Source organism: Physeter macrocephalus, chromosome 20, assembly GCF_002837175.3.
Source record: "Physeter macrocephalus isolate SW-GA chromosome 20, ASM283717v5, whole genome shotgun sequence".
Classification (NCBI taxonomy): Eukaryota; Metazoa; Chordata; class Mammalia; order Artiodactyla; family Physeteridae; genus Physeter; species Physeter macrocephalus.
Genome location: NC_041233.1, coordinates 25446719 through 25469084, shown reverse-complemented (window position 1 = coordinate 25469084; position 22366 = coordinate 25446719). Strand labels below are relative to the sequence as shown.

Below are 22366 nucleotides of genomic sequence, written 5' to 3'. Positions count from 1 at the left end.
GAAAAGAGAAGCTCTCCATTACTCACAGTCCCTGATGGAGCCCTTCCTCTGAAACAGGCTTAAGCCAGGAATGGAATGCAGTTTACCCTACCTGTACCTGGCATCCCCTGTATTTGTCACATCACTGGTGGTTTATAGCTGAATCACCAAAAAGAACCCAAAACTGGACCATCACTGATTGTATACTGTACCCTCAGGTGGCTTCTAGTGTATACTCCTTTCCTGGTGTTCAAACAAGCCCCTACCTCGGGCTCTTGCAGTCCCCTCTACCTAGAATGCTCTTCCCCCAGGTATCCCATGGCTCACCTCTCACCTCCTTCAGATCTCTGCCCAGTTGTCACCTTGCTGAGGCTTTTCCTGCTCACCTTATTTTAAATCACAAACCACCTTCCCAACTCCCAGCATGCCTCATCCTCCAATTCTTTCTTCACTTTTCTCTATAGAACTTACCATCACTAATTGATATACTATATGTTTTACCTAGGTTGTTTATCTGATGTTTTATCTAATTTTATCTAAAATTTAAGTTCCATGAGGGCACCAATTTTTGTCAATTTTGTTCTCTTCTGTACCCAAGTGTTACATCAGTGCCTGTCACATGAGGCACTTCATAAACATTTAATTAACACATGAAAAACTAACCAAGTAAACCAACCACCTTATAAATCCATGAAAATCTAAATAAGTAAATCTTGTAAACATACAAAATACAGGACTGAGATCACACTAATAACTCACTTATCAATCCATTAACTCAGTAATTTTTTTTTTAATTTTTAAATATTTTTGAGCTACAGACCCTTTGAGGGTTTAATGAAGGCTGTGGATTCTCCCCGGAAAAAATTGCTCACGTGCACAGAATTTGTACATGCAATTTCAGAGGGTTCATGGGCTCTGAGAGGCATAACTATAGACTAGAATTCCCAATCAATTAATCTTTTCGCTTGGTCAACAAAGAGGCTGAGGCCCAGCGTGATTCGGAGACTTGCCAGCCCAACTCACACAACAGTTAGGAAGAGCCTCAGAACTTCTGACTTGCAATCCTGTGTTTCTTCCATTCTACCACACTGTCAGTTTCTTTCTTTTTTTTAACTGGAATATTTAATGGAACATAGTAGATACTCCCAAGATACATTTTTGTTGGCTAATTGATTAAATGATAAGGTTGGAAACTCTGAGTCTTACCCTTTCTTCCCTGTTTTTTTCTATTTCCTTTTCTTGGGGCAGGAGAGATCACATGACAGGAAATAGCCTAGTGCCCAAACCCTGCCTAGAATACATGGAAGTTAAAGGTTAAAATCCAGTTCCCATGGTTTGGGAGAAGAGAGGGTTATGGTGAGAGCTGTTGAATTAAAACATGGTAGTTAAGGTAGCACTACTGACACCAAGAGAAGTAGCCTCCCTGTTCCTCTAAAGTGCTCCTAACCTCTATCTCCTGGCCCGGACAAGGGGAGGGATTGTGTGTATTTCGTTAACTCCCCTACATAGTATGTAATACAGTGCCACATACATATCCCATTGCATGATGAGCCTTGTCTGAGCAGTTCAACAAAAGATGTGCTACCTTCCTTAAGAAGAAATTGTAAGTCTGGCTCATAGCAGAGCCTACTAGAGAGGAAATAAGGAGAGGAAGAGGTGCTCAAATGAGGGCTTTCTGAGAAGACCTGAGCCACGTTTCCAGGAGGCAGGGAAGAGAATAATCTGTGACTGCCGAGATACATACAAGAAACACTTAAGCAAACACTCCCACCATCTTTATTACATTCTCTGTCAAAGAAACCAAAAGAGAAGCACCTCATTTGAGATGTCATTTCAGCCTCAGCATAGGCCTAACCACCTCATGCCCCTGAAAAGCCTACACTATTCATCCTCCCTGAGGTACTTATCACCCAGAGAACAAGGAAGCAGAAATTCTCCAGCCAGAAGGATAGAGCGAGCAGGACTGAATAGGCATTGGAGGCCTCGAGAGAGCCAAACCCATTCCAGGGAGGAAAAGAACCGAGTAGAGAGTCCTTACTGCTGCTGATTCATTTAACCTCCCAAGGCTCAGTTTCTCATCTGTAAAATGACAAGAGTTGCACAAGAGCTTTTTACTTCCCTTTCCAAATTTCTGATGTATCTCTCCAACATAGATGCCCTTCTGAGAGAATTGAAGACTCCATCCTACATACTGAATACCCATTTCACAGGTAAAATTTCCTCAAGGCTGAATTAAATTGCTATCAAGTGGAATAGAAGCTGCTGGCAAGAAATCAGAAGCACATACCTGCTCAGACTCCTCGTCGCTTATGTTGGTCCGGCCCAGCATGGTGGCCTTCACTGTGGACAGGATTTTGAGCTGGGTGCTTATGGTTGGGATTCGCTCGCATACCTAAAAAGAAAATTTAATTTAGTATGTTTCTTGGTTTTTCTTGTCCACAAGCTCCCTGAGGACGAGACTTAATTCACCTCTGTATTCTCAGTGGCTGGCATGCAGAACGCATTCAGTAAATCAGCAGCACGATTCCAGTTGTGTTCCCCCTAGGATCAGTATAGTCCTTCTGTCCAGACATGGAAGCACTAAAATTCTTTCATTTGATTCAGAAATAAACTTGCCTGTATCTGTCTTTCCCAAATACACATGTGTATTTCCCCTTTCTGCTATTTCTTCCCATTCTGAAGTACCTCCTCCTCCTTGCTCACCCAGTTTTCTCTCTCCTGCTTTTCACCCTACCCCCTGCCCCCGCCCCCCCCCCACACACACACACACACTTTTCCTGAGTACCTGTAAGAGGTTGGTTCTAATCCGCTTATCTGTGCACTGCTTGGCAACCTCCTTGGCCAACCGAGTCACCTCATCTGAGGCCTTGGCTATGTCCTTGGCACACTGAATCAGTGCCCGCTTGGTACCGCTGCCCCCTCTGACCAGCCGAGACATCTCAGCCATCAGCAGAGCCATGCGCTTGGCTGCTGCAATGATGTCATTGCCCTAGAGAGAAGCAAGATACGGTGTGAGCTCAGCCCATACTCTGGCCAAGTTAGGGAAGGAAGTAGAAGCACAGAGAAGAGAGGAGGGAGCCTGCTGCTCTAGCAGCCCTCTGGAAAGGTGAGAAGAAGATACACAAACTATTCTTAAGTGATATGGATATAGCACAGGAGAAATAAACAGAAGAGTGAGCCAGGGTACTCACCCCAGCACTCAGTGAGAGAGAGAGAGAGATCACCGGACCAAAAAAGGAAGACTTGGATATTAATCTGAAAGGGCAACATGTGAGCCCCAGGCATAGCACTAAACAAGCATTTCAGCATTTCCAGGTTAATCACGTCAATAAATTGGGGATGTGCCCAAGAAGTTGGTTAAACAGGCATTTTCCTTTCTGTGCGGGGAAAGCAGTACAGCTGGCCTGAAGGGAAAAATACAGATGAGCCTTTCCAGATGCTGAAATCATCCTCTTTATCCTTACCCTTGTTACAAACAGCAGCCAATGATTGTCGCTGCTGAACTAGAATTTAAACCAAATAACTATTAGCCTTGGTGAAAAAAAAATTTTTTTCTGACCTAGTCTGCTCCTGCCCTCCCTCTACTGCCTCTTGTTTGTACTCTCAACCTATTTTTTCACATTTAAAAAGGCCAAGAATCAATTCTTCAGTCCTCTCAGCTAAGTGGCTTCAATTAAAGAAACTTTCACAGTTAAGAGGATGCTGGGGGAGGCGTTGGGAAAATAAAAATCGTGAGTCAAGCCGTAAATGCAACCCTCACTCCAACTAACAGCAGTTTATCTTACACTGGGCATTTTGGTTCATTAAAACCCTCATGGGTCATAATAAGGACATGTACAAGTAATTTATGCCTTCAAAAGGCTGATATTTTGGCTGATAACAACCAAAAATAACAAATGCAATGTTCAAAACTACCTAAAAGGCCAGCCCCTACGCATTTTTCCCCTCATGCTTTTCAATTTCTAGACAATGCAGTGAGACATACACAAACCATGCCACTGCAGGGTGCTCTGTGAGAAACCTCCACAGGCACCATGAAGTGGCTGATCTTTTACGCTGGAGGTGTGCAACATCTCGGGCAGTAATTGAGGCTAGAAAGAACACAGGCATGGGAAGAACTCATGAGAATAGGGGTATGTTAGACAAGGCTGGCTGGGCCCACCTCTTCCAGTGCAGACCTGGGATCATTCCAGGATTTCATGACCTTGGTTAGAGGACAGTGTAGTGCCAGGGTTAGTTATTTATTACCCATCACTCTTCAAACCCTTTCTTCTTGCAACATGCCACCTTCAAAGGGAAAAAAGTGATTGCCCCCATCCCCCACTCCCTAAGGCCAAAGATCCGTTGGTTCCTGTCCTGCAGACTTGAGCACTATCTGTTCCCCACTCACACCCCCTCTCCCACTGAAACCCCTGAACAAGCCAGTCAGTGAAGCCCCCTTCCCCGTGGGCTCCCATGAAGGCCAGCATCTGCCCCACAGCCAAGTGCAGGACAGCAAGCAGCCCTCCCCAGAAACCCTCCTCACGCTGATAAACTCTGCCTGTGCCATCAGTGAGAGGTCAGCGGGGAGGGGGTGTGGGTGGGGGACAGGCAAAGTCCAGTGATCAGGCCAGATGACCTCTTAATGGTCTACAATGATTCCTGACCTGAAAGTCACTGAGAGGCATCCACGGCTTCCCAGGGGTTTAAGGTTCCAATATGGGCCACAAGGTAAGAAAAGGAATCCTTTCAAAAAGTGACCCCATCTCTCTCTAACCCCCAAACATAAATGCAATCCAGTTAATCTGGCATTAGCAGACCTATCAAACTTGTGAAGCCAGTCCTAACAACAAGGTGCAGACAGACAGATGCCCACCCGGCTCAGACTCACAGGACCCGCACAGATCATGAGTGATGCAATGTGTCAAGGCTGCACATGGCCAGATGCATATGGAGCAGCCCCAGCTGGGGGCGCTAATCAGTACCTTACTAGACCACTTGGTAGCTTCCCGATGCAATGACTGAGCCGCTGCCAGAATGGGCTGGTTGACCGGCTGACTGGATGGCATTAACAGCAGCTCAGGTTCGTAATCGTCTTCCATGTCAGGGGGGACAGGGGACCCAACAGCGTCAGCCGCATCTGCCTCAGCTACAGCACTTACACCCACCTTAGCGGCTGGGTTACCCGGCTTGGTCGATGGCAGGAAGGGTGAGAAACAGGGACAGTGTTAGTAAGAGCAGTAGGGCTTGGGCAGCTGACCTTCAGCTGGTTTAGTAACCAAAGCTTGCCTAGGATGGGAAAGAAAATGGATACTCTCCAGGAGTCAGATGAACCGAGCTCCACAGAAGGGGGAATTCTCAGCCTCTGGCACCGGCCTATTCACAGTAAAGAGGCTTACGCCAGTAGCAAACGGTTTCCAGAGAACTATTTATACAAAGAAAGAAAGTGGCATTCCTTTTGTACACACTTACTACTAAAGAGTAATTCTCAGGTCAGAACATTTTTGAGAAGCCAAACGACCAAACAATAGTAGCTTATTAACTTTAAAAGGAATCCAGAGGGAAGAAGTAAATGGAACCACACAAGTTGCTTTGAACAGAACAATGTGAACAACTGCTGGCTCATATGAACACTGTTCTACAGCTTCCAGGAAACAGAAAGTGTCTTGGGTCAGCTCTGCAGCTGCCAGACACAGATTATTTCCTTCAGCGGTTAAAACTTCCAGAATTGAAAATGATAAATTTGAGGCAACAGATATCAAACCAGGAAAGAGGCAAGAAAAACACAATGGTGAGTGAAGAGGACTTATCAAATACCCCGCAATCACCCAGCTAGAAGGAGCCTCAAGAAGACATCTCATCCAGCAACCACCTTAGGGAAAACCCACACTTCAGAGCAGCTCTCCCTATCTAAGGTCTACAGAGACAACACTTCACAATTTCACACTGCATCCATAACTAGCCGACTAAGAAAGCTGTTCTTCGGGTATACCCTGAATCTCTCCAGTTGTACTTACCCCAAACTCAATTTATTGATATTTCACAGATAAGATAACACATGGACTTGTCAACTGACCAAAGCTGAGTTCAGAGGAGCTCAAAACTGGTGCCCATGAGAAAACAGGACCCGTGATGGGGGAGATAATTAATTTAATACCAGGGATGGGCATTCTGAAAGCCCAGGAAGGAAGCAGAGAGATCAGATGCTGAAAATAGGCTAAGGGGGAAAGAGAATGAAAGGAATTGCCCCAATGAAGCTGAACCATTTATATAAAGAATGGCAGGGCTTCCCTGGTGGCGCAGTGGTTGAGGGTCCGCCTGCCGATGCAGGGGACACGGGTTCGTGCCCCGATCCGGGAGGATCCCACATGTCGCGGAGCGGCTGGGCCCGTGGGCCATGACCGCTGGGCCTGCGCGTCCGGAGCCTGTGCTCCGCAATGGGAGAGGCCACAGCAGTGAGAGGCCCACGTACCACAAAAAAAAAAAAAAAAAAAGAATGGCAAACATAGGTTCTTTATATCAAACATCTCTAACCAAGAGGAAGTAAGAGTTTGTGTGGAATTTTATTTGAGGTTGCTACAACTCCTGAAAGTCTTAATCCGCACAGGAAGCCTGCCTCCAAAAGCTGACTATTAAGTTGGAGGATTCAGGGCCAACAAGGGGTTTGGGTACCTTCTAAATCCTTTCACTTAAACTGTCTCAACCAGGACTCAACTCACTCCCATTCCTTAGAGGAGAGGCCAGCCCACTTCTGCTGGGGTTCAGAGTCCCAAAGTACAAAGCAGACTGACAGATACACAAACACATACCACCACCCGTCCTCCCTAAACACACATGGTTCAAGTAGCTCCTGACTTCACACAGCTCAAAGTCAGCAATCCCCAGATGCTCCAAACCTCCAGAGACAGTCAGACCTAAGGATTTGGGGCGACAAATGGCAGAGTGGGATAAACATGTAAGCCAGTGCTGTCTGCCCCTTAAGTTTTATGTTTGTCTTTAAATTCATGTATATTTTGTGTTCCACTGCACAATGTATCTGCGTTTTTTTTTTTAAGTTCAAAAGTACATTTATTTAAAATGTGGGCAAGATATCAATATAAAAGAAAAGAGTGTAAGAAATAAAAGTACAAAACATTTCAAATCTTTAACATCCATAATTTAGAGTGTATCTGGGTTTATAAAGAAATTTAAATTTTCCTTAGGGAATTCCCTGGCGGTCCAGTGGTTAGGACTCGGCACTTTCAATGCCGGGTGCCCTGGTGCAATCCCTGGTCAGGGAACTAAAAGCTGCGTGGCACAGCCAAACAAACAAACAAACAAATAAATAAATAAAAATGTTCTTTAAAATCTTTGAGTAAAACCAACCTTCACTATCACCCCCACCCCACTCCCCATGTGCACTGGGACTCTGCTAATGGTCCCAGGGGTGTGCATGCCCCAGCTGGAGAGATATGATTATAAGTGATTCCACGGGTCAGGTCCAACACCAGCAAGGTCACCATTCCTTCTTGGAACGTGGGCTCACAGCTAACAGTGCAGAAAAATACAGAGTTAAAAAACCAAGGTCAAATTCCCAGCCTGAAAAAACCCAAGATCAGCTGCATGTGCAGGAGGTCCCTGGGGAACTACATTCAATACAAGAGCTTGAGGTGGCTGAAGGTGTGAAATGAACAAAGGCCAATAGATGTTGGGAATAAAGATGTAGGTTCATGGTAGAAACAGTTTAGAACTGACTTAGAACCACCTTCCACTGCAGGGTTAACAATAATATTTAGCTCTTGTCTAGAAAAGCTACCACTCACTTTTCATCATTCACGAGGGATGACTGCTGCAGCATCCAAATTTTCACCAACCATGTTAATATTTACACTTCCAGACTGTTTAGTAGGAGTTAGCCTGGAGCTGTCTTGAGTTGAGGGGTAAGATGATTCTGAGAAAGGGACAAAGCACATGGCTTCTAAGACAACAATCTACCTGCTTCTATGAGAAAAGAGACGGAAAATGCAAATATTTCATGTAGCTATAGCAGAGCCTACAGAAGACTGTGCCATGTTTGCAGTGTGGATCATTAGCACGAGAGCATCTAAAAACATTCAGTGACCCCAAGAAAGAAGAGCAATTTCTAAAAGACCAAATATCCAGCATCAGGGCAGCTGACACTCTAGAGGATAGAAGGAAAAGAACTTTCATCTCTAACTATGGTATCCTAGCTCTCACTTTAGCTGCTAGAAGGAGAAACCATCAAGTACCAGAAACATCTCACTAAACCACAAGAAAGAAGAGGATTGTGCTATTGGCAATAACAGGAACCAAAGCAGACAGAGGGTGATTTTCCAAATAAACTTCCTGGGCTGTGTGCATGGTTCTTCATCCTTTCTCAACAGAAAGAGCTTCATTACTTACCTTGCTGGACCATTTGCGAGCTTCATCATGGAGCTGCCTGGCAGCCATCATCATTGGCTGGTTAATCACCTCCCCAGCTTTCTGCTCAGGGAACTCTTCATCCTTCTCCTCTGGTGGTGGGGGCCTGGGAGGAGGGACCTCACCCTCAGGCAGAGGTGGTTTGGGAGGAGCAAGCTCATCTGTCAGCTAAGAAAGAATTACCAGGTTGTAAGGAAAGCTCTAGGAACTACTCCCCACCAGAATTCTTTCCTTTCCTTTAAAAAGCATCCCCAAAAAAGCCACCCACATTCACTCCATTTAAGACCATCCACACTAGGGCTTCCCTGGTGGCGCACTGGTTGCGCGTCCGCCTGCCGGTGCAGGGGAACCGGGTTCGCGCCCCGGTCTGGGAGGATCCCACATGCCGCGGAGCGGCTGGGCCCGTGAGCCATGGCCGCTGAGCCTGCGCGTCCGGAGCCTGTGCTCCGCGACCGGAGAGGCCACAACAGAGGGAGGCCCGCATACCACAAAAAAACAAAAACAAACAAACAAAAAAAAAGACCATCCACACTGATCATAAGGACCACCTGTTTCAATCTCAACAGAAGCATACTTTTTTCCTTTTTTCTCCACAAAAAGTTAGCACCTACTGTTTTGGACATATCCCAGGGAGGCATACACAGCCCTACCGGGCCAAGGATCCTCAACGGAGATCTAAGTTCTGGTCCTGACTCTGTTGACGGGCAGCTGCATAAGCATACAACTTCTCCCCTGGGCCTTGGGTTCCTCGTTTATCAATGAGGAATATCTAGACCAAATGACCTCTAAGTTCTTGATTCCAAATGTCAGGACTCTATTGATGACATAAGAATCCATTCCCCAGAATAGCCCTCCCTAACCACCCACCAACAGCCCCGTTGAAAAGAATCAAGTCAAATCAAAAAAGAAGCGTTGAAGGCTAGGGAAGCACTGTTCATTAGCTATGGGCACAGTGACCCAATTTTGTCCTCAACAAACTTAGAAACTTAAATATGGAAAAGTAAATTTGGGACATTAAATATGGGAAAGTATATCAGGGACAGTAAATCAAATTATTGCCTTGATAAGCTATTCCCAAGGACAAGCTATTTCCAATACTGTCAGAGAAAATGTCTAAAAATAATGACTATTTCTGATTCTAGGATTTGTATCCGCAAGCTATTGCTCAGCTTTCCTCCCCCTAAACCATTTACCTATGGAAGAAAAAATTCATGGTACTTTGTGGGGCATCAAAAGATTTTAAATTATAGTTATGGAAAAATTAACTTTTTTTAAAAAAAAGGATTTTATTACTTTTGCTACTAAAAATAGTCAAATGAAGGAAAGAAGAATGTACACGAGTCTAACCACCTCAGTTTTGTCATCGTCAACTGAGAACACATAAATTCTCACCACAAACTGTACAGATTCTTTTCCCACTCCTCACTCACTTGCCCCACTAACTCATCACTCATCACATTCACACTTACCACAGCCAGCTCCTCTGCTCCAGTCACTTCCCATCAGAGCAGGCCAACACCAAAGAACCCCACTTACCCAGCACACTCCATGCATAAGCACTCGGTTAATACCCCGCCAGATTCAAGAATGAAAGTCGAGTTGTGCCTCTGACTGAGCTTCAAGTAGAAGTTAAACAAAGCTACCTAGTGACAGAGGCTCCAGAACAGCCTACCTCTCTCTTGCTACAGTCCCGACACCCTGCTGCTCAATTCTCCCAAACTATCTGAATTTACTTACTCGGAGCTGTTCAAGGTCTGGCGGAGGAGGTGGGAAGTCAGGCTCCTGAGGTTGGAAGGCTTCTCTGACCTTGGCCACTGCTCCCAGGATCCGGTATCCTGAGTCCAGGAAGCTCTTTTGCAGGCCTAAACACAGACGCCCTCACTTTCAGTTGGGTAGGTCAGTGCCCTGGAGCACTGTCTGTCCAGCAGAAGAACTGGTTTCCAGTAACAAAAGCTGGATATGAAGCTGCCAGTAAGCAGCACAGGCAGTGACTGAAGGGGAAGGGAGGTAAGAGCCGGGCAGATGCCCTGAGGCCTGCAAAGAGCCAGAAGTGGCACAAACCAGCTGATCCTGTAGTGCTCAGGGTGCCTTCTTGCCTGTACAGCTAACAAGTATTCAGCACATTCCTGGGCCATGAACACTTTGGGCACAGGTGGTGCTCATCACCTCTCATGATAAAGCAGTTGAGAGATAAGCCTGCCCCACTCAGAACAGGGGAGATGTCAAGTTTCAGATGGGGCACACATTCCCTGGAGTACTTCTCACCTTTCTCCCTACTCCTTTGCTCCACTTGGCATTCAGCATATTAACCCCTACACTGAGCTGCTGCTACTGTGTCCAGTCACCCAGAATTAAGGAATCTACTCAAACTATTAAAAACTCCAATTAGGAAACTGCGCACATCTTCAGTGATGGTGGGTTGAGAAAACCAGAAAGATTTTACCTGGGCTAGGGACGAACAGGGCAGCCCCTCCTTCCCACTCTCTTACACTGAGTGAGTTCTACTCACAGAAGAGGCTAGAAACACTAGAGGCTCACAGGAGGAAGGAATTCAGATGTTTCCAACCAAAAAGGAGTGGTTACATCTTTAGTAGTAATGAAAAAATGAAGAAAACCCAAATTCTTTGGTGTAGGATAAAGATAATCACCTAGGAGACCCACAGGTTAACTTAGGCCTTCCAGATTTGACAGAAATAAAGAATGCTGTACAGAGAAAAAGCACTTTAAGAAAAGCAGAAGGTATGCCAGTTACATAAGCTAAATGGTTGATAAATTGGTTATTATGCATCTTTTGAGAAATTTCCAAAATAATGACTAAACAGGACCAGGAGTTATTTAATCAGAGATTAAGAAAGCACAGAGGGACTTCCCTGGTGGCGCAGTGGTTAAGAATCCGCCTGCCAATGCAGGGGACACAGGTTCAATCCCTGGTCCGGGAAGATCCCACATGCCACGGAGCAACTAAGCCCGTGCGCCACAACTACTGAGCCTGTGCTCTAGAGCCCATAAGCCACAACTACTGAGCCCGCGAGCCACAACTAGTGGAGCCCGCCAGCCACAACTAGTGAAGCCCGCGTGCCTAGAGCCCATACTCCACAACAAGAGAAGCCACAGCAATGTGAAGCCCACACACCGCGATGAAGAGTAGCCCCCGGTCGCCGCAACTAGAGAAAGCCCACGCACAGCAACGAAGACCCAACGAAGCCAGAAACAAATAAAAAATAAATTTAAAAAAAAAGCACAGAGAAGTTGGTCCAGAGAAACTAACTTACAATAACCCTGCCAATATTGCAGAAAATATTCTGTCCAACATATTTTGAACAGAAAAAGATTAATAGAGTATCTTCAAACTAAGTATCTGTAGTTTTTGCTCCCAGACTTTGCATGTCATGGTTGTGGGGTGCTTCTTCTCTCCCCACCCTGTCAGCTTCCTGAATTAACCTCTCAGCTGAGGTGAACCACACCATGCATTGCTTACCAGGGTCAGAAATGTTTCCTGCCACAGCCTTTGCATCCACCACCATTGGGGAGATGGTTTTGCTCAATTCGTCAGAGGCGGCTTTCACAGCCTCTCGGAACTTGGGATCCTCAGAGTTCTCCACCTCCCTCTTGGCAACCAGCAGGATCCGGTTGGCCCGACGAGCAATGCTGGTTGCCCCAGCGACCAGCATCTGAGGCTGAATATTGGCCATGGCGACTTTACACTTGTCCAGGTCTTTTTTAATTGCTTCTTCGGAAGCATCCAACAGAGATTTGGTGTCAATGGCTTCGTCCACCAGCCCTATCCGGAGAACAGAAATGGAATTTAGTTTCTATTTTAGAAGAACAGAGACTCCAAAACCCTGTTGTCCACTCAAATTTCTCACGTGAAAGTACAACACCCATAATTCTCATCTTCAGCTCAAAACCCTTCTTACACAATCAAAAGCTTCCAGGTGATCACCATTGTAAAAAAAAAAAAAAAAAAGTGAGAATGTAGCCCAGGAGGCCATACAGACTCACAGCATTTATACCAACCGTGGTCACCAGCCTTCTTGTATCTACCACAGACAACCAGAAACGCTTTGACATCAGGAGGAAACAAGGATTGCGTCTGAAACCTTCACCGCATCAGCACCACATTATCTGTTAACAGTATTTTCTCCCTTCCCGTCTCACTCCCCAGCCATCTGTTGCTTATTGGCAGCTTGTAGTGCCCAAGATGAGCCACGCAGAGGATTCCAATAACCCTAACAGCCTGTTTCTTGTTTCTGTTACCTCTCTTCAGACACCTCAGGAGCTCCACTTTCATCTCTGGCTGCTATGGACCCCTGTCCCAGCAGGTTCTGCAGGGAAGCCGAAGAGCCTACATTCCTCATCTCTTCCTCTCCCATCCCTCCCTCCACAGAGAATGAAGAAGATTCAGAGGTGCCACCTCAATCGCACAGACACAGGTTTGTCAGTTGTTGGTTTCTCCTTTTTTAAAAAAAAAACTACGTAGTTGATAAGTTGGAGGAAACTCTGAGACAAGTTGTATTAAATGGTAGCTATTGTGGTTCCTTGAAATGTGAACCTGCTGAAAATGACAGGGACACTTACTGTATCCACAAACACCGCCTCTCAGCCTCTGAAACCAAACTCTGGCTCAGACAGAGAAAAGACACTATTCAGAGAAGATAGGAGCTGTAACAATAAACATCACACCGGGAGGGCCACATTAAAATCAAAGAGACTCAAAGAGTCTCTCTTCAGACAAAGTTGCAAGGCTTGAATGAGAAGCCGCTGCTGCTCAGCGGCCTTAATCAGGGCCAAGTACACTGTTGAGCACATGACGGTCCCTTTATCCAATTACAGCTGAGTAACATAACTGGTCCTGTTTGAGTATCTCAGAACTCATTTCTCATGGATCAGACAGCAAGAATTTTGCACACAACTCTACCTGTCATTTTTTCAACATTATCGATCCACTGGTTCTTCATGGTCTCAAAATGTTCATAAGCAGCTTGATTTCCGGGATTCCTAAGTAAGATGCGAGCCGCTGAGACGACCTGGCAATGACAAAAAACAACCTTTAAACACCACTCAAATATAAACCTTCAGCAAAGCTTCCCCCTCTTTACCTATAGGTGGCACTATAAGGCCAAAATTCGGCAAGTCTCTTTAAAGTCTTTTCAAGCCCTTTAGTTTTGGTCTCATAAACAGCTCCCCAGAATGGGCCCTCACAAAAGATTTGACAGCCACAACCTGATTTTAAGAAGGTAATAAAGTGACAAAGTAAACGGGTGTTTGCTTGATACTTCTGAACATACACAAAACGGACAGATACTTAAGCCCTCGATGTCCTCATCTTAAAAAGCACCATTAAGAAAGATACTAAAGATTACTTAAAACAGATTTATGAATATTTATTAAAAATAACTGTCGGAAGGGCTTCCCTGGTGGCACAGTGGTTGAGAGTCCGCCTGCCGATGCAGGGGACACGGGTTTGATCTCAGGTCTGGGAAGATCCCACGTGCCGTGGAGCGGCTGGGCCCGTGAGCCATGGCCGCTGAGCCTGCGCGTCCGGAGTGAGAGGCCCGCGTACCGCAAAAAGAAAAAAAAAACAAAAAATAAAAAACTGTCGGACCTTCCTGGTGGCACAGTGGTTAAGAATCCACCGGCCAATGCAGGGCACACGGGTTTGATCTCCGGTCTGGGAAGATCCCACATGCCGTGGAGCAACTAAGCCCATGTGCCACAACTACAGAGCCTGCACTCGAGAGCCCGCGAGCCACAACTACTGAGCCCACGAGCCACAACTACTGAAGCCCACACGCCTAGAGCCCGTGCTCCGCAACAAGAGAAGCCACCGCAATGAGAAGCCCGCGCACCGCAATGAAGAATAGCCCCCACTCACCACAACTACAGAAAGCCTGCATGCAGTAATGGAGACTGAACGCAGCCAAAAATAAATAAAATTTTTTTGCTTCACAACAAGAGAAGCCACCGCAATGAGAAGCCCGCGCACCGCAATGAAGAATAGCCCCCACTCACCACAACTACAGAAAGCCCACGCGCAGCAACGAAGACCCGATGCAGCCAATAAATAAATAAATAAATAAATAAATAAATAAATGTACGTTCCTTTAAAATAATAATAACTGTCTACAGTTAACAAAGTGCTTTCACATCCACTGTCTTACTGAATCCTCACAACAAGCCTATGAGAGAGACAGGACAGTGATTTCTCCACTTCACAGCTGCAAAAACCAAGATGCAGAAAATTTAAGTGACTTGCTCAAGAGCTCCCAGCTAGTCAGTTGCAGCACTTGGGGAAGGAACTAACATTTACTGAGTATTTGATAAGTTACAGGCTGCACAAGCATCTTCTTAATTCTCAAAACAATCCACTAGGAAGGAACTATCTCCATTTTACACAAGGAAACTCAAAGTGACAGAGGATTCGAGTCCAGATCTGTCTCCAAAGTCCTTGCTCTTTCCATAGTTGGTGTCTTAAGCCTAGTGCTCTGTTTCTGTTTTTTCAGAAATCTCAGTTTTATAGGGAAATCCTATGTTTTATGTTCTATGTTTTATGGAAATTTTTAAGGAAAGTTAGACATGTTCATATTTTATGGACTTTTTTTTAAAAAGCTAGACAAGTATGATTTTTCAAGAGAATCTAACTTGTTAACATGCCACATGGGCAAAAGTTGAACAATTAAGAGACAAGCTTATTTCCCCTGTCTCTGGCTACAAGCCCCCCACCAAATCTAGTATCACAGATTTCTAAAGCCCAGACAGTTCCTAATGTACCACAGGCACTCAAGAAATATCTGCTCAATAAATAAATGAAAAGATAATGAATTTTCTGTAATTTTATTGGAAGAAAAAAATGCACAAACATCACACTAAACGATGTTGAAGTGATCTTTTAAGAACATCTATCATGTACTAGAACTTTAATTACTGTCCAAGTTGTTTTCTTTTGTTCCCACTCTTCCAATATTCTGTTTACAGAACATTAGTTACATCTTGGTTATATAATTAAAGAAAAAAGAAAAATTATGGACACATCTAAAATTTTTAAAATACCATCAAAGAGATGTGGGGAAAGGCATAAGCTCTAAAATCAAAATAAACTAACCTCTCAAGATTATTGAATTTTTCCCTAATTATGCATGGGAGGGGGGTGCTTTACTAGTTTTTTCTACTTTCAAAACTAATCATGATCACTGTAAAAAATTCAAACAATATAAAAATGATTTAGACATTAAGGGTATGTGTGGGTTTTTTCATGATATTTTATAGTAAGTGTTCAAAAATGTATAGAAACTGTTCTGTAATTAAGCTTCTTTACTCAGTATGGTGTGTACTGACATGATGAAGGGGGAGTGAAACCCACCTGGGGTGTGAGTTCTCGGGCTGTCTTCACTGAGGCCTGAATGCCTTCCACCGTTGATTTATTAGCAGTTCCAACAGCAGCCGCCTTCTCTGCCGTGGCCCCAAGCCTTCCTGAATGGTTTTCAAAGTTAGCTGCTCTCTCATCAAATACCTTGAGGAACAAACAAAGACATTAAGAAAATTTATTGCAATAAAATGGGTCAGCCAGCCTAAGAAAAAGTCTCTCTTTAAGCAGAGGCAGCAACTGCTTCAGCAAAGACTTTACAAGTTAATAAGACAACAGTCACATCGAGTCTTGGCCTTGCCGTATCTCCTCAGAGGTTTGGCCATAAGCATCACATGCATGCAGGCAAGCGCACACACACCATTGAATTTCAGTGCCATCAATGCTTACCAAGTGCAAACAGGACATACAGTGCTGTGCAGTCTGCAATAAGGAGTTCACAGAATCCAAAGACTTAAATAATCCCTGTTCACAAAAGGATTATCCTCTAGTTTGAAGAGTATAGAAAAACCTACTCCAGGTTCCAATGCAGGTGGCTGGATGCATTAAAGGCCAAGAATATGCAGAGTCCTAACCAGAGCTCCAGCCTCCTCAGGGCAGCTTCCCTCACATATCCCATTACCATTAATGTTGTAAAAGCTCTGCCCCTGACCTCCACGGGAAAAACGATAGCTGGTGCTCACACCCACGCCTGACACAAGGGTAAGGATGGCTGATTTCCATCACCCCAAATGCAAAAACCATCTACTGAATTGTTCATTCAGTTCACACATTTTTAAAAAGTTAACTTTTTCTTCGACATGGATATTATGCAAGGTCACATACCATGAAGGGGACAATTTAACTTAGACGACAAAAGTTCTTTTGTCATTTGTTTGGATCACATTATTAGAATTGATGCTTGAGGCAAGGTATATCCAACAGCCCTGGGTGAGCTTTATATTATACACAGAGCACATTAGGAACTGCCTGGCAGAATCTATCCTCTTCTTTGCCTCCTCCTGGAGGTCTACCTGCCCATACTTGGAGACAAGTTCTGGCTCCCAGCAGACAATCTCTGAAGGTCTCTTGGTCCAACAGCAGGCTCCAGTCTCACTGCCAGGGTTCTATGTTTATGCACGCAAGTCTCTTCCCCATTCTGACCTCTTGTTTGGATTCAGCCAACTGGGTTCTTGTCATTTAATGCTCAGGATCTCTTCCTAAATCTCTAACCTCCTGGTCCTCTTCTCCTGGCCTCAGTCCTTGTTTCTTTCCTTGGCTGGTCTCCCACACTCTGAATCTGTAAGGCTTTGCCAACTTTGGTTCACCATCTCAACCCCAGTCTATGTCTGCTGCTCCCTCTGATTTACCCTACTGCTTAGCTTGCTTTTCCTGTCACTCAACCAAACTGTACTGAGCACCTACTATGTGCCAGGCCCTGGAACAGATGCTGAAGATACAAAGATGAATAAGCCATAAATTCTGCATCTCAAGGATCTCACATCCTAGCAGGGTTAAAAAGGCCCATAAACAGATACCTACAATAGTTGTGTGCTATGTGCAATAATAAAACTAAGCATTGATACTTGGGAGGAAAAAGTAAGGCACTTAGACTATCCAGGAAGTAAAGGATACTAGAATAAAGGATAAACAGAAATTAGCCAAAAGACATAAGGGGACAATAATTAGGTAGAGAGACAGAAATAACAAAGACATGGAGAAAAGAAAGGACAGAGTACGCAGGAAACTATAAGCAATGAGGTATTGCTGGGGCATGAACTGAGAGGCGGGGTTTGTGGGAAATGGGTAGAGGGAGTATTAGAAGCCAAATCACAGAGCTCTGGCTTTCTCCTATGTGAAAAGGAAGGGCCACTAAAAGGTTTAAGCAGGAAAATATCAGCGTCAGATCTGTATTTTTATTTTATTCGTGCCCTAGTGATAGATTCAAAGACCAGTCTCAGCTGTGTAGTTATAAAGGCAGCAGGGAACAAGGATCAGAACTAGAGCTGTGGCAACATGAATAGAAATTAGAGAGAATTCAAGAAGTATTTGTGAGATCAAATTAGCTTGTCTTACTTTATAGATGTGGGAAGATGAAGGGAAGAGTCAGTGGAGACTCACAAATTTCCAGCTGGAAGAAAACAGGAGGACAACACGTGCTGAGGTACCCATGCAGCATCTAGGTAGAGATTACCAGCAGACAGTTTTGTCTGCTCATCTGACACTCAGATGTCTGGAATGAAAACACAGCACATCACCCCAGCCTAAGGGGACCATGAGCTGAACTGCCCAGTAACCTAGGCTAGAGAAAGGAAATGGGGGTCATTAGCAAATAAGAATAAAATAAACCTCTGCTCACCAGTTCTACATTGTCTTGGGTGCCTGACCCAACCCCTTCTCCTTCACTACCAATACTATAGAGGATGGAAAACCAAATACTTGCTTTCCTAGATTCCTTTGCAGTGAGGTAGCCATGTGACAGCATTCTACCCAATGAGACATACACAAAAGTCTCCTGGAGGATTTCTGGGAGAACATTTACTTTCATTTATTCAGCACCAAGGATGTGTCAGACATTGTTCTAAGAAATGGGAATAAAGTAATGACAAAACAAAATCCCTGCCCACATGGAGCTTTCATGCTAACATGAGGAAAACGAGGTAAATATTTAAGTGTTGATAAACACGAAGGAGAAATGTAGGATATGGAGATTAGGGAATTCCTTGGGATGGGCTTGGAGTGGGGTTGCGATCTTAGGTGGTGACCCCAAAGTGACATTTCGGTAGACAGCTGAAGAAAGTGAGTGAACAATACCTGCAGTTATCTGTGGGAGGACCAGAGAGAACAATAGCAAGGGCCCCAAGGTTAGAACATACAAACATAAACAAGGAATACTGCGAATACAACGCAAGAAGGTCAATGCAGAGACAGGAGCATGAGGGAGAAGAGAGGCACCACACGAGGTCAGAGAAGTAGATGGGGGACCAGATGCAGTGGTGTGACGAAGCTGCTGGTACCAACTCACACAAGCTCATAAGAGCCAAATGTGCCCATCTCTTCCTGACTCTGCTTACAGTGACTTCACATTGAAACAGCCATCATGGGAATATTTACATCATGGAAATTAACAAACATTACAAATCAGGGCCTTTTGGGGTTTGTTTTTGTTTTGTTTTGTTTTCTCCTGTGTCTACCAGCACATCACTGGCCTTACTGTTCATTGTAAGGACTCTGGCTTCACTCTGGGACAGGGAGGAGTAATCTGAAGGGTCTGAGTAAAAGAATGACATCAAATGATTTAAAAGAATTGCCCTGACTTCTGTCTGGAGAATAAAGTGTCCTAAGGGGACACTAAAGGGAAGGTTATAACTAGAGGGACAGTTATTCTAGTTGTGACTGGAATGCCCCCATTGCTCATTTCTTACTGCCTTGAACATAATGCCTAGGGCTGCATCAGCATCTCACATCATGAGGAAAAGATCAAGAAAATCAGAGAGATGCCAGCTTTCATGGCATCAAGCTGCTGAACCAATGCCAAGGCTACCTAGCTCCATGTTTCTTATTATGTGATGAAAATAATACCCATTTGTTTTCATCTCTGATGGTCAGGTCTTCTACTGCTTACAAGTGAAGACATGTCCTAAAGACATTCCTAAGTGACATACTTGGTGACTAAAAGAAGAAGTGGCAAGGCCTTTCTTCCCTCTTCTACCTTTCCACCCTTCATCCACAATTTCCCAACCACTCCTGACATACACTGCAGTCACATTTTACCTTTACACACACACATACACATATACATACACATACACATACACATACATATACATATACATGTACATATGGCTGGCCAACAGAACAAATGGAAGACCTCAGATACCCACCTCTTCCCTATTGGGTGCATCAGGAGGGGCAGTGGCTGCCACTGCCAACAGCTTGATGGGAGTTGTGGTATCACTGAAAACATCTGACACCTCCTGAGTCATGGCCTCCTGCATCCGGGCTTTCAGATCCTTAAAAAAATTGTTTAAAAATGAAAATTTCCAGAAATATCCAAAAAGCACATCTGCCATTGTCCTTTCTTCATGGACACATTCATTCATTCAGTGTTTCGTTCAACTTTATCAGCTATGACTATCAACTGTGTACAAAGCACTGAGCTAGCATGAAACAGGTGTAAGAAGTGAATCCTGCCCACATGACCCACATTTCCCTAGACTGTTCCACCCAAACAAGAAATCTTACTTCCTTTCTTGATGGCCCCTAAGAAAAATACTAAGAATCATGGGGTTGAGCCCAAAGAAGACCATGAGATGAGACAGAGTTCCTCACCAATCCCAGTGCTGGAGGGGCCTGACATGATTACAGTAACTGTAAGGATTGTTTGGTGGATGCAGGGCCAAATTTATAAGCAATTTCTTATATTTAGAGGAAAGAAATCAATGATGGAATTTTTCTAGATATTTCAAATAAGTTTCTAGAAAAACTTGATAACCAATATATGAATCCATTTTTTATTTTAACATGGGTCAAAAGAAGAAGATTCTCAGAAGTCATGAAAAAACTCCTTTTCATAATTATCACACTTGGTCCAATCTAAGTTTTATTCTAGATTAATACCTGAAGAAGGATCAATCACCCCCATTGTTTCTCAAGGTGGGTGGCATGCACTGGATGGTGGTATCTGAAATGATTTTAGGTGTTATACAGACAAATGTTTTTATTTTAATAATTGTGTGTTTCTTTTACAGAATATTAGAAAAAATATAACTCAAACTCCTGATTTCAGGATTTTTATAAACTTTTCTTTTAAATAAAGTTTAAAAAAGGAGTCCATTTTAAGAAAAATAGTGACTAAATAAAAAAGTATAGGTGATACATGGTAGAGCAAATATGAAAGAGCCCTTGATTGAGTGAAGCTTGAGAAACACAATTTTAATTGCTATCACATACTAGTAAGCTTCTCCTTAATAAGCTCTGGATTTCCTTATATTCTTTTTTTTAAATTAATTAATTTATTTAATTTTTGGCTGCGTTGGGTCTTCATGGCCGTGCACAGGCTTTCTCTAGTCGTGGCGAGCAGGGGCTACTCTTCATTGCGGTGCGCAGGCTTCTCATTGCGGTGGCTTCTCTTCTTGCGGAGCTCGGGGTCTAGGCGTGTGGACTTCAGTAGTGGCACGCGGGCTCGGTAGTTGCGGCTCGCAGGCTCTAGAGCACAGGCTCAGTAGGTGTGGCGCACGGACTTAGTTGCTCCGCAGCATGTGGGATCTTCCTGGACCAGAGCTCAAACCCATATCCCCTGCATTGGCAGGCGGATTCTTAACCACTGCGCCACCAGGGAAGTCCATGGATTTCCTTATATTCTTGATCACACCTTTCTCACTTTCCCTAGACTCAAGAAATTATATTTTTTTAAAACTCTCCCTCCTAGTTTTTGAATAATAGTAAGCATAAGAAATGTAATGAGGGACTTCCCTGGTGGCGCAGTGGTTAAGAATCCACCTGTCAATGCAGGGGACAGAGGTCTGAGCCCTGGTCCAGGAAGATCCCACATGCTGCGGAGCAACTAAGCCCGTGCACCACAACTACTGAGCCTGAGCTCTAGAGCCTGCGAGCCACAACTACTGAGCTCGCGTGCCACAACTACTGAAGCCCATGCACCACGACCTCTGAAGCCCGTGCGCCTAGAGCCCGAGCTCCGCAACAAGAGAAGCTACCGCACTGAGAAGCCCGCGCACTGCAATGAAGAGCAGCCCCCGCTCGCCACAACTAGAGAAAGCCTGCACGCAACAACAAAGACCCAATGCAACCAAAAATTAAATAAATTTATTTTAAAAAAATAAAAAAGAAAGAAAGAAATGTAATAATATGTGCTCCCAAGTTCTACCTTTAAAGAGTCTTGGAGCTGAGATGCAAGGGCTCTCGCCTGAGGACTCTCCCCTTCCCCTCTGGCAGCCAGGTCAGCCAGCTGGGCCGTCAGCTGGTCCACTCGGTCACACTTTGCAAGAAGATCTTGGCGATAAGGCCCCATCATGACATTTGCCAGGCGATGACCTTCGGCCACAAGCCCTCGGATGGCAGCCTGACCTGCACCAAGAGGAAAACACTGAAACTCACATAGACAAGGAGAAGCCAACCACTGTGCCATTCTGGTAAGGATTTCTTTTCTTAATAATACATTTAGGAGAGGGGGAAGATGGCGGAAGAGTAAGACGCGGAGATCACCTTCCTCCCCACAGATACATCAGAAATACATCTACACGTGGAACAACTTCTACAGAACACCCACTGAACGCTGGCAGAAGACCTCAGACCTCCCAAAGGGCAAGAAACTCCCCACGTACCTGGGTAGGGCAAAAGAAAAAAGAATTAAGAGACAAAAGAATAGGGACAGGACCTGCACCAGTGGGAGGGAGCTGTGAAGGAGGAAAGGTTTGCACACACTAAGAAGCCCCTTCGCGGGCGGAGACTGTGGGTGGCCAAGGCGGGTAGCTTCGGAGCCGCGCAGGAAAGCGCAGCCACAGGGGTGCGGAGGGCAAAGCGAAGAGATTCCCGCACAGAGGATCGGTGCCGACCAGCACTCACCAGCCCGAGAGGCTTGTCTGCTCACCCGCTGGGGCGGGCGGGGGCTGGGAGCTGAGGCTC

General features: G+C 44.8%; 1 protein-coding gene and 2 long non-coding RNA genes across 6 annotated transcripts in view; 2 read left to right on the top strand and 1 right to left on the bottom strand.

Moving 5' to 3' along the window:
• On the top strand, positions 1-14264 carry LOC129391626 (uncharacterized). The gene is made up of 3 exons (XR_008616083.1): positions 1-2189; positions 12647-12812; positions 14105-14264. It is a non-coding gene; the product is annotated as an uncharacterized lncRNA (long non-coding RNA).
• VCL (vinculin) overlaps positions 1-22366 on the bottom strand; it is a 109745-nt gene that overhangs the window by 2119 nt on the left and 85260 nt on the right. For 2 of the 4 annotated variants that reach the window (XM_028480844.2, XM_024132160.3), the window contains exons 12-21: positions 21609-21808; positions 19606-19734; positions 15740-15889; positions 13298-13406; positions 11858-12160; positions 10117-10241; positions 8362-8547; positions 4944-5147; positions 2765-2968; positions 2267-2371 (exon numbers count right to left, since the gene is read on the bottom strand). In XM_028480844.2, coding sequence (XP_028336645.1) covers positions 2267-2371; positions 2765-2968; positions 4944-5147; positions 8362-8547; positions 10117-10241; positions 11858-12160; positions 13298-13406; positions 15740-15889; positions 19606-19734; positions 21609-21808 — 1715 coding nt within the window. The remainder of the gene's footprint in view (positions 1-2266; positions 2372-2764; positions 2969-4943; positions 5148-8361; positions 8548-10116; positions 10242-11857; positions 12161-13297; positions 13407-15739; positions 15890-19605; positions 19735-21608; positions 21809-22366) is intronic. The other 2 variants (XM_028480845.2, XM_024132161.3) reach the window with 1 other exon arrangement.
• Positions 21784-22366, top strand: part of LOC114484465 (uncharacterized) — a 14389-nt gene continuing 13806 nt past the window's right edge. The window contains exon 1 of the long non-coding RNA XR_003677382.2: positions 21784-21873. This is a non-coding gene — a long non-coding RNA (uncharacterized lncRNA). The remainder of the gene's footprint in view (positions 21874-22366) is intronic.